General features: G+C 40.4%; 1 protein-coding gene across 2 annotated transcripts in view; it reads left to right on the forward strand.

Moving 5' to 3' along the window:
- The first annotated feature begins 1,488 nt into the window (after positions 1-1,488).
- LOC144030321 (neuropilin-2-like) overlaps positions 1,489-12,661 on the forward strand; it is a 98,657-nt gene continuing 87,484 nt past the window's right edge. For both annotated transcript variants that reach the window (XM_077536514.1, XM_077536515.1), the window contains exon 1: positions 1,489-2,239. In XM_077536514.1, the coding sequence (XP_077392640.1) occupies positions 2,164-2,239 (76 nt within the window). In that variant the 5' untranslated portion in view covers positions 1,489-2,163. The remainder of the gene's footprint in view (positions 2,240-12,661) is intronic.

Below are 12,661 nucleotides of genomic sequence, written 5' to 3' on the forward strand. Positions count from 1 at the left end.
CGAGGAAGAAATTGGGTTGAGGAGTTGTGCCCTGGGAAGGCAAGAATTACTTTAAGCTTTTCCTTTCTCCTGCGTCTGTGTAACTGTTGGAACTCTCATCTGAAGAGAGAGTTGAGGATCGGGGTCCTCTATTGAAAGTTAAACTTCAGGAAGATGCATCAAACTTTTGAAAGCAGGTCAATTTTCTCCTAATTGTGGGAATTCTGAATAATATATGTTATTGTGATTTTTATTCTCTACACTTTTTTTTTATTTTTTTTTTATTTTTTACGCGTAACAACTCCCACATAATACTTCCAATTCACCCTGTTTAAATTTCAACTATCTAAAAATGGACGCCTCCTGACATGGGACAGACATTGAACTTTTTCTAAGTATCACTTTCCACGCCCACTTCCATACATATAACTTGTGATCATTACCAGGTGTCTGATACTGCTTGGTGGCACAATCGATCTGATTGGCTGTGGCTAGACATGTGGGTAACAGGACTGACATGGAATTATCTGATTGGCTGTTGACCAGATAAAGATATTAAAGAATCCTAACATCACATAGTTACATGTCGATAAAGATTCCTGACGTCACATAGCTTCTGACATCACATAGCGTTTTGCCAGTTGAAACTAGATGCTGGTTACATCAGTTCAAAACAGAAGTTGACCTCACGGTCGTGACTCAAACATAACCCGTTGCATGACCCTAGTCATAACAGTAAGCATTACCCTTGCATGACCCTAGTCATAAAAGTAAGCATAACCCTTGCATGACCCTAGTCATGACAGTAAGCATAACCCTTGCATGACCCTAGTCATGACAGTAAACATAACCCTTGCATGACCCTAGTCATTACAGTATAAGCATAACCCTTGCATGACCCTAGTCATAAATAACCCTTGCATGACCCTACTCATAACAGTAAGCATAACCCTTGCATGACCCTAGTCATGACACAATTTATTTCGATCAGTCATAAAAGAGGGTTAAAAAATACAACACACAGGTCGACGGCCGCCACAACATACAGACCGAAAAGGCATGAGCTGAAGCGTCTATTTTCACAAGATCAGACCACTCAAAGCGATTAACTCAAATATCACATATAAATGATAACAAAATTAACAAGATCCAAACATCAACTTAAATTATCACATTTTTCAATAACCTTACATTTAAACAAACGTTTAAAAAAAAAATGTCTGACATCCTTATAAGTCATCATCAAGATGATTCCACACCTTCACACCACTTAAATTGATCTTTTAATTTAGTCCCAGATTTTATTCTAAAAAAAAAAAAAAGCTGTTTGGCAGTGGAGAGGTGAGGGTGGTATTAAACTGCTCTTTAATCAGGGGAGGGGGGTCTGGGGGCTGCGTGGAGGCTGGCCGAGGTGCCCGCACTGTAATCCGATACACGCGTGCGCGGTACCCACACTCTGGCTGAGGGAGAGCTCAGACTTGATGTCACTAAGCCGGCGGAGCTCGGAGGGGAAGGAGCGCGCTTCCCCAACGGAAGAGAGAGAGAGAGAGAGGGGGACGGAGAGAACGGAGGCAGAGACGAGGCGTGTTAAACTGTCAGTTCGGAGGAGGACGGCGAAGAGCCTCCAACCGTGTTCGTTTTCTCCCCGTCATCTTTTACGCACGCGTTGACAAGAGCGCACCTCTTTTCCAACAGCTTTATCTGCTTTTTGAGCCAACAACGGGCTGTCATTTTGGACGGTGCCTTCACCATTTTTTGGAATATAAACACACGAGAATGTTTATTTGAAGCACGTATGTGTGTTTTTGAAATAAAGGAGCGGAGGCGGCGATGTTTTGACCAAGGGGGAGTTTATGATTCTTACTTTGAGCACATTTTGACAAACTTGTTTCCACTGGATACTTTCCACTCCGGTAGTGACTTCGCATTTGCCTCACGTTGATGACCAGTTCCCAAAGCGCAGTATTATTACGCACCCCCCAAAAAATGGATATTGGACAATTTGAACAGATCATCTCCCGCGAGAGAAGACGCACGGACACTCAGTGACGCAACTTTCAACCGCAAACCGGCATTTGTGTGTGGATTCTTTGGACGGTAACGACCTGATCTGTGGAATAGAAGACGGGGGAGAGTTTTGGGACTAGAACCGTTTGATTGAGTTCAACGGTTGGAGTCCAGAAGATGGATTCGTCAACATGGTTTTGCGTGTGTGCGTTCACACTTCTACCGAGTCTTGCCGTCACCGCGGAGGAAGGAGGTAAACACATGGCATAGCCTATAACTAGTTTGATATTGTTTTGGGGAGACTATTATGATATATTACTGCGAGGAATTTTCCCATGTTACTGTTTTGAAAAGCAATCAAATTATTTTTTGTATTACAAATGTTGATTGTTTCCCTATGAATTCATTTTTTTTATTTGCATGGAATTTGGATTCTTTTCTAATCTTAATTTACCTTTGTTTATCATTCTTGTGGTTGCACGTAGTTTCCTCTAACTGAAGTGGTGGGAAGTTGTAAAAGTGATGTGATCACACCAACGAGTGCTTCTTTGTTAATTAATGACTAAAAGGACAAGAAACAAGGGAGGAGTTGGACTGATTACATCGATTTATATATTAGAAGAGGGCTACCTGCGATTGGATCGTTAGGTTTAAGTGTCCCACACAGATAATGTCAACAGAAAAGAGGAACTTTAAGACTGAAACCATTTTCGATCCATTTGTGGTGCCAGATAGAATTCAATTTGTTTTCATAAATCTCAGTTTATTGTCGTTCTTATATCTCCACCCTTTTGTATAGATCTCAGTTTTCGAACTGATACGCGTGTTCGTTAATAGGATGTCTATTGATTGTTGAAGTCTTGAATGTCGTGACTCTTATCGCCATCTGCTCTCCGGAGGGTTCCGAAAAAAAAATAAATAAATCCTTCAGGGACTATTCTCGGTGTTTCTTATTCTTTTCCACGTTGAAATTCAATTATGTGGCGTTGGTGGTTACTTGGTTGAGTGTTTATTTGACTTGCATGCTGAGTGGAAGCGATCACCGCCACTTAAGCCGCACTGTCCACCTTCGCCTCACTTGAGAGCGGCAGTATTTTCTCCTCCTCTCCCGGGAGCACCGGAACTGTCCACATCTGATAATGCGGACACTGGTTACGTTTGCGCGAAATAATGTGCGCATTTGTGTTCCAAACCATCTTTACGCACGGGGAGATTTTTTTTAAAGCCCTTCCAATAAAAACATACAGTCCAATAGTTTTGATAATATTGATTTTAGATGTATTATTATTATTAGAAAAAAAATGTCCTTTCACTTAAAGACATGGAGCTTGCATTCAGTTTATATGAAACTAGAACTGCATTGAGTCTGATTGTTGCATTTGTACTGACACAGGTCTTCTCGTCAGGAGCCTTTATAGATCCCATTGGTGCTATTACACCTGGGACAAAAAGTTCCCATAGGACTTTGGCTGGCTTAGATACAGTAGCTGGTCCAAAATTCCCTCTGAGCTACTTCCTCGCCTAACCCTCCAGAAGGAGCCCTTTCCGTGCAGCTGCAAGTTTTACTGTGCAAATACAGTATAATTCCTCCAAAACACACAGCGCATATCATGGTTGTGTTTCTGTGGCCGAAACGTAATATAGAAACGCAGCACAGTGAATACAGTAGTGCAGAGTGAGGTCAGAACATATATTCCACTTGTTAATACTGTTATATGTTGACTTACCTCGATCTTTGTGAGCTCCGTTTAGCGCAAGCAGAAAACTGTTGTTGCGTGGGCCGGTAGGCCATATGAATGCTCATAACAGTTTCGTTTTGACTTGAAAAATGAAAAATTACACATGCACATGATAATTATACTGTAGCGAACTCTGATTTTGATCCACAAGATTTCAGTGCTAGCGGTTAGCTAACGTTGTGAGACAGATACTGTAATTTTTAACATCGTATCTGATTTGTTTAATGCGAGAAGCTCACAATGACAAATTACACAACGGAACGAACATGGCAATTTTTGTACAATACATTGAGCCAAATAGCAAACTCAGCTTTTGATCCACAAAATTACAGCATTAGCGGTTAGCTAACGTTGCTATGAGTTACATTTGTACAGTATAATAATGTTCAACATTTTATCAGATTTTTTTTTTAATGTGAGAAGCTCACAACTAATTACACCACATAAACATGAAATTTTTTGTATAATACATTTATTTATTTATTTATTTGGTTATTTATGTATTTATTTAGCCAAATAGCGGACTCTGCCTTTTATTCAAAAGATTCCAGTTAGTGGTTAGCTAACATTACTGTGAATTACACATATTGTAACTTTTAACAATTTACAGTATCTGATTTTTTTTATTTTATATATATATATATATATATATATGTATATATATATATATATATGTGAGAGTCGCCGCACAATTGGCAAGTGTGTGCTTAGTGTTTTCATAATGTGTGTACAATACACTGAAAACAAACACATCACGTCTGTTGTAGTACCGAGACTGACCTGTGGGAGACAGCATAGTGCCACAGGGGCATCCAGGCTCCTGGTGTAAAAGAAGAAATAGAAGAAAATAGCTACATTGTTGGCCTTTCTGATAGCTACATTGATCGTAGTGGCAAACTATTCTCCTTGTCTTGTCCGTGGCTCGGCCGACCTCTGTGTCAACCACAAGATTTGTGATCGTAAATGATTAAACAGGCTTAACATTTACGATGTGCGCTGATGGTTTTCTCGAGCAAATTGAGGAGGACAAATTGCTCAGGATTTGGCCCTTTTATCAGTTCATGTGTACCCCAATTTAGATAACAGACCAAGTACCTTAGCACTGAGATGTAAAAAAAAAAAAGAAAAGAAAAAAAAAAAAAGGACACGATGAACCATTGTTCTATAGTTTAAAAATGTATGTTATGTGTTTACCATGAGTCAGTTGGTCATCCACCTCTGGTAATCATTGCAGCGTCAGTGGTTTGTTGGAGTGCAGCTGGTTGTGTGAGGCAGCTTCTGAAGAGTGCTTTTCTTTTTTTGGACCCGTTTATTTGTTCCGCTGAGCGCATGCATCACGGGCTTCCCAAACCTCGCGCATATCTTGGCATAAACTTTCTCATTTCTGGCTGCCGCTTCCACTTTCTTCTGCACTCATCCTCTGGGTCACATCTGAATGAACGACCCCCAGGGCTGTTTGACTTTAAAGGTTCCAGAGTAGCCTGATTCTGAGTATGACTACAACAACCTTGTTTTTTTTTTCTTTTTTCTTTTTTCTTCTTCCCTGGAATCTTCCCCGATCTCCAGCTGAGAGCGGTTCTGGCTCCTCCACTGGGACAAACTCACTCACATGCAGGTTGCAGCCGCCTCAGCAGTAAACTTTTACAAATGCCTCAGCTCGGCTGTCTCCTGAGATGAGACGAGTAGGAGAAGGTATTGTTGAGATGCGTGTATGTGCATATCTATAGTGAGAGGAGATGGATTGGAAGTGCAGCGTGAGGAAGTAACCGAGACAGAAAGAGGCCGACGCAAGCTGCCAAGAGAAGTGAACGAAACGGAAGAAAGATTTCTTAGCTTTGCTGTTTGATCCTGTTTCTTCATTCCGTTTGATCACGGTTGTGCCTGGAAGCGAGATAAACGGCCGTAATTGGCCACTCAAGACGGGCTGTCTGCCTCCATAGCGTCTCCGCCGAAATGCGCTTGATGATGAAACACGCTGGAGGTGATGCGGAGTGAATGTCGGCAGCTCTCTGAGGGGTGAAGTGCCTACAGGTACGCTGGTAGAACAACAGCTTCTGATGCCAGCTTCTTCTGGCTCGACAGAGCTGCAGCGCATGGAAAGAAAGTCTTGAAAGTATTTCATCAAAACATAAACATGAGTCAGGCAAATTGAGTTAATTAATCTCGCTAATTATTCCGGTGGAATGAGTGTGTTTGTATCTGACGGTGATGTAATTGTTCTGCACACTCTGAATAATAGCTGCTTTAAAACTCATTATGCTTACATGTCACAACATTAGGTACACTGGCAAGATGCAATTATATCCAGTTCAGAAGTCTCAAGTCGGAAAAGTATACAAGAAAGCGTTAAATCCCTCTGAGAAGTGTTTCTAATGCTTTGGTTAGTTTGTTTAGCTACTACTAAACAACTCTTACTATCCAATCCAAATTGTATTTATAGGGCACATAAAAAAACCCACACACATTCACACAGCATGTTTTTCCTCAGCTTTTACCCCTTGTTGAAAACATCCGGCCACTGTTTCCCCATGGGAGCTGCTTGTATTAATTAAATGTTACACTGGTCTGGGTCAAAATGCTGTGTGGGCAACAATCGGCCATCAATAACACAAACCATCCATGTTGTTAGTTCTCACAAAAGGGGGGGGGGCAACTTGCTGTGAACCCCACAGGAATGAATCAACTTACTGACAGTCAATCTTTATCTTGAAATCTCTAAATATAATTTAACTGTATACATGAATGTTATTTTGGATAAATCTACTTGAACAGAGAGTAAAATGTATACTGTATTAGTGAAGGATATGATGCTCCAATGACACATTAGCAAGACAATAAACAAACTAATGAATGTTCATTATTTGAAGAAATATTGCAGTGAGATGAGCAATTAGTGACACAATGAGCTCATCCAAATATTTTTTTGTGTGATTGTGATTGTTTTTGTATCTCACTTATTAAATACATACTGTCAGATAGGATAAATGATTTAATGATTCCAAGGACATGAAAGTGGAATTCAGAGTCTGCCAAAAAAGCCTGTCAAACATGCCAAAACTGTAAAGCTGTGGAAAAAAAGAGGGCAAGTCAAGGGAAAGTGAGAGACTGAAAGTGCGAGAACGCAACGGAGGGAGCAAGTGAAAGCGGGCCTCTTTAAAAAAGAAAAAAAAAAGAAACTAGAGAACGGCAGCGCCGAGAGCAAGCGAGGAGGGCATCGGTGAAATAAGAGCAAAGGAGCAGAGAGTGAAGTGATAGCTGAGTAGGGCCACGTGTGCAGTAAACAGCTCACTTTCATTCCTCTGCTACCTCCAAAACACACATACAGGAATTGGAACAATCACCACATGCGAGGCAAGTAGATTTACATACCGATAATCAGGTGGATTTTGAGCATTTTCACCCCTTTGGATCAAAGTACAAGGCCCATGATTGGATGTCTCAGGATGTGTCAAGTGTTCTGAATGATTTTTGATGGGCTCAGGAAAAACATCTAATATTTACAATCACAGCAACACAACAACACAAAGCTCGCCTAGCAGCAGGCTAACTGCTAGCGCTGTTGGAGGACCAACAGAGGAACAACAGGCTGTGTTGAGTGTTTGTAAAAAGTACCTCCTAAGTATTCACCACAATAAAAAATGACAAGGAGAAGAGTTGGCAGCCATGATACACTTAGCAGGTAAGCTAACAGTTAGCCATTGTCCTGACCAATTATGCTCTGGTGTCGGGTTCATAACGAATGATTTTGTTTTGCCAAGGAAATCAGAATTATCATTTACAATCACAAATTTTTATGTGTGGTTAACATTGAATTTAGTTAAGCCACATAAGCTAAGTTAGCCTATCTTTTTCTACTTTTGATATTTTCTGTCTGCATGCCTTGTGGCATTTTATTTTAATTTTTTGCAACAGGTTGTGTTGAGTGTTTGTATAATGTGTCTCTCAAATAGAAGAGTTTACAACCACAATGTAGTTATCAGATAAGCCAGAAAAAAATACATTAGCATAGATTCATTTCTTTCTTGGTTGTACTTGCCAGTCGTCTGGATGCCCTGTGGCACAATGCTGCCTCTTAGGTGGGTCTTGGTACTACAACAGATATCCATTTTGTGGGTGGAGACTCAAAAGTGATGATGGCGATATTATGTGTGAGTGGTGGTGTGCTGTGTTGCGTACACACATGCTGTTTTTTTTCTTCTGCTTTCACATTTTTTTAAAACATTGTTTAGGATGTTAAAAAATGATCATGCATGCACCCTGCTTAAAAACTGACGGGCCACCTTCACGAATTATTGCCACAAATCAACATTTATTCTCTCACCTCCTGCACATGTGAGAGAACAATTATTGCTCGAAGCAGAATTTCTGGTAGTGCATCTCATGAGATTGTACAGTTGTACTTAATGTTGTGGTCTGTGCGTTTGTGTGCGCATGAAACAAGGCTGCCCCACAGCCTTCAACAACCTGTTGTGGTTGCTTCGAGCAAACAAGCATTGAGCCATTTAACCTTCAGTACATTTTCCCTCGTCCGCCTCCCACCCTGGCTTTCATTTGTTAAACAGAGAGGACAATTAGTGTGTCCACTCGGATGTTCTAATTATGGTTATCATGTCATTAGCACACTGTTGCTATTCTAGTGTCTCCGTCAGCCGTTTGGTAATGACTGGAGTAACGAGAGCCGGTGGGGAGCTTGTGTGTATGTGTAAACAGTACACATGCACTTTTTTCTTTTTCTGAAGCTTCTGCATACAAAAAATGGTATTTGCGTGTGTATGTACGCATGTGTGTGTGTCGGCGTCCTCTGCAGTCCCTCCAGATCAGTGCCGTGCGAGGCCACAGGTTGTTTTCCTTTCTCTTGCTCCCGTCACACTGAATCATCCCGTTGTTTTCCTTCGTTCACGGCCCTCCACCTCTCCTTTAATAGCACTTTGTGTCTCTTTCTCCACACCTCAGCGCTTTCCCTTGCTCCGATTAGGAAACCTCACTAACCTTCTTTTTTCGGCCCCGCTCTGCTACGGTGGCGAAATCTCTTTAGTGTTCCAGCTTCTCATTCTTCTCTTATACTCCCCTTGCTCTGTAATCTGTTTTCTCCCCGTCTTCATTCCCCCTGCCTGGAAATGGGACAAAACAGTGGAAATGTATTCTTGGGGTTGTCATTGGGAGACTATGTAAAATGGAAGTAAACCTTAAAGGGATACTTGACTCATTTAGCCATTTTCATCAGTAAAAAGTTAATATTTTGTCAATAATTAATGCGGTAACTTTATTATTTTTCATGTACAACTAGTACTTTTAAAAAGTAAATTTTGTACGTACTGTCGACTGATGATGACATCACCTGTGCTGAGGAGTAGATAACGACCAATCATGGCGGAGTTTACTGACCAAACCCAGAAAACAGCTGAGCCATGATTGGCAGTTACCTACTTCCTCAGCACAGGTGATGTCATCATCAGTCGACAGCAAGTAGAAAATTTACTTTTTAAAGGTATTAATTGTACATGAAAAATAATGAAGTTACCAAATTCATTCGGGACAAAATATGAACTTTTCACTGCTGAAAATTGTTCAATGAGTCAAGTATCCCTTGAAACTTTTCTTGACAACAATATGTTATATGTGACCTCAGTAGTCTAAACATGACATTGTGATTAATATTACAATTTTGGAATATGAGTTGTGAAGCACTTGCTGTTGACAGTTGCTCAGGGCTCAACCAATCAGAGCGCACCTGTTTTCTGAAGCTGCGCCATGATTGTTTGTTACCTGAGACCCGAGCAACATTGATGTCAGTCGTCAGCAAGTGGCAAAATGGCCGCCCCCTGAGATGGATAATAACGGCTGGATTTTGCTACTTAACTCATATTCCACTAACGTAATATTGTGGTGCTGCCTAGAACTTTTTTTTTTTCACTCACTCACACAAGAAGCTTGTGTGAGTGAGTGAGTGAGTGAGTGAGTGAGTGAGTGAGTGAAAAAAAGATCCGTGCGTGCTGTCAAGTTGCCGTGGGAGTGACGTCATGCAACCGACAAATTCGCCCGGCCCCGTCTGGCGACAGTGAGTGACACGCCCCCTGCCACCCCCCGCTCTGCGATTGGCTGGAGGGGTAAACAGCTGCCTGTCCACAGAAGCATCCCGCTGTTGACAAAAAAAAACACAAAATGGCAAAATCCAAGCTGGGGGGGTGGGGGTTAAGGAAAAAATCACCACCACACATTAACAGAAGCCCAGAGGTGTAGTTTGAGAAGAAGTTGATGGGTATACATCCTGTATTTATATAGTGCATTTTCCTGAGTGAAAACGGAAGAGCCCGCCTTTAAGCAGCTTGTAGTTTTAACTGACACAAATTTATCAGCATATAATTGTTTTGGCAAGACTCCTGATTAATTAATTCACTCTCTAACCCAAATCAGGTAGTTTCCAGTAATCTATCCGCCCACTATATACTGTCTACACTACCTATTTGTGTGTTGTTCAACTTGCTTTTTCCGTCTAGTGAGCGTTTCCGAGCTGCTGACTTTCTCCTTTCACATGATGAGAGACAGATGCTCTGGCATTGCTCAATCGTTCGTCCTCTGTGTTCTGCCTTTCTTCTCTCCTCTTCTCATTCCTGAGGTGTCTCAGGTTTGGATGACTCAAATCTAACTGGGCTTCATCCAGTGTAGACATTACAGGCTGCTATTTCCTGTACTTTTCATATTCTCATAGCTGCATGACGTGTTTACAAGCAAAGCCTTTCTGCACTTTAATGCAACAATGCCAGGAGCAGATTGTAGTGTATTGTTATGCTAGACCAATCTACTGAATATGCATAAAAACAAAAAACAAAAAAAACAAACAGAAAAAAAACGATCTGAATTGACATTGTGTTTGACACTGAATGCCAACGGCAGTTAATCAAAGTTGATAGGCCAGGTAGTGGTTGAAAAAAAGGTATTTAATAGTTTTGGCCTACATTATGGTCATGATTGTGAAGATGACGCAGCAAAAGAATAATTCCTCAGTGTGCGCACACACGGACTCAAAAACTAGTCCCTGGCCAATGGAAATTTTAGTCGGACCACCATCCGGACATTTGCAAAGTGCTTGCAGAAGAGCAAACTGATGAACAGGGTGGAAAATGATCTCTAAGAGGAAAAATTAATCTGTTATAAAGCTTATGAACAGTTGGAAAATTAGCATCAAGAAGGGATCCAGTTCAGCAAGGTCGAGCATGTGTTTGTGTGTTTTTGTACATATTTAGGCATGCGTTCGAGGTGTATTGAGTGTGTGCAAAAGCTGCTGAATAGGTGTTACCAGGAAGAAATGCAAAATGTGTCAGAGGGACATAAATAATGCAGCGACCTGTCTTATATCCCTGCTAGACTGCTTAGTACCATTTACAGCTACTTATGCTGTGTAAGTGTACTGTATGTGTGTGAGTGCGTGCGTGCGTGCGTGCGGTTGGTTGGAATTCAATGATGTCCAAACCAGACTGTGATGGCCGATGTTCCGTGGTTGTGTTTGTGCATTTATTGTAACTATGTGGTCTCAATACAGCTTCTCCCCGAGGATCACACACGGTGTTGTGGTTCATTTGTAAGACGTAGCCTCACGTGTTGTTGCGTCTGAAAAGAAAGTGGAACCTTCGTTTACAAACAACTGAATGGTGAAAAAATGAGTTTATTAACTCAAATTCTGTGAAAACAAAACACTGTTTTGATTTATTGAACAAATTAAATTTGTGAACCGAGGTTTCACTTCATTCTCTTTTGTTGGGAAATAAACTAGAGAGGATCAAGTAAGCTGTCTGATGAGGTCGCTGGGTGTCCAAGGCAGTCTTAATTTTGTTAACGAAAACTAAATAAAAATATTTTTGCCAACACACATTTTTTCACCAGACGAAGACTACACTAAAATCCTCATTAATAAATAATAACTCGGACTAAATCGTGTGCATTTTCGTCGACTAATGAAGATGAGACGAAAATATAAATCCATGGACATTTTAGTTTATGAACAAAGACGAGACAAAAAAACGATATGATTTTGTAAAATCCTGTGTCTACTAATCTGTCACTGTTACGCTGTCATGTGACACATAGTGACACAACCCCTTTCAAATCTAAATTATAGTTATAATAATGTAACATTAATCCAACACGAATGTTTATCCGGCCGCTAACTAATGCTGGCTAACTTACTAGCTTGTAGCATGGAGCCATAATAGCCACTGTAATTGTGTGTAAAGCTGTTTTTCATCAAAAAATAGATGAGAAAATATTTTTGTGAAATACTTTTTAGATTTAAAACATCATCTGCTAAAAATACAAAAAAATACAGCGGTAAAATGATTGTCTTGACTAAAACTAGAGTCAAACTGACAGTTTTTGTTGACTAAAGCTAGACGAATATAATTATGGTTTCAATGACTAAAATAAACTCAACTCAACTTTATTTGTAAAGCGCTTTAAGAACAGGCATTGACTAAAGACTAAAATGCTAGATTTATAATCGACTAAAAGTTTACTAAATAGAAACGGGATGAGCTTGACTACTAACTTTAATCAAAACTAACAAGCGTAATTGAAACTGGATTAAAAATTAGACTAAATTTTAAAGTGTACGATAAAATTAACACTAGTCCAATGTGTACCTCAAATTCAGCTGGTATAGACTCCAGTTCACCCACAACCGTAATGAGGAATAGAAAATAAATGGGTAGCTGCATTTCTGCTTAAACATTTAATGGACCTCATTCATGAAGCGTGCTTGAGTCCCATTTATTTGGACTACTTTATCCCATTCAGTATAACATTATAAGATTTTATATAACTGTGGTCCACCGCTGCATTCATACTTTTCTCGTAAGTCTGCTGTTTGAGAAGTTCTGCTAAGTCCAAGTGGCATTCACGGAACATCTATTTTCTTGTAAATTGCAGGCGTAGGCCAGCTG

The sequence above is a fragment of the Festucalex cinctus genome, chromosome 11 (genome assembly GCF_051991245.1).
Source record: "Festucalex cinctus isolate MCC-2025b chromosome 11, RoL_Fcin_1.0, whole genome shotgun sequence".
Classification (NCBI taxonomy): Eukaryota; Metazoa; Chordata; class Actinopteri; order Syngnathiformes; family Syngnathidae; genus Festucalex; species Festucalex cinctus.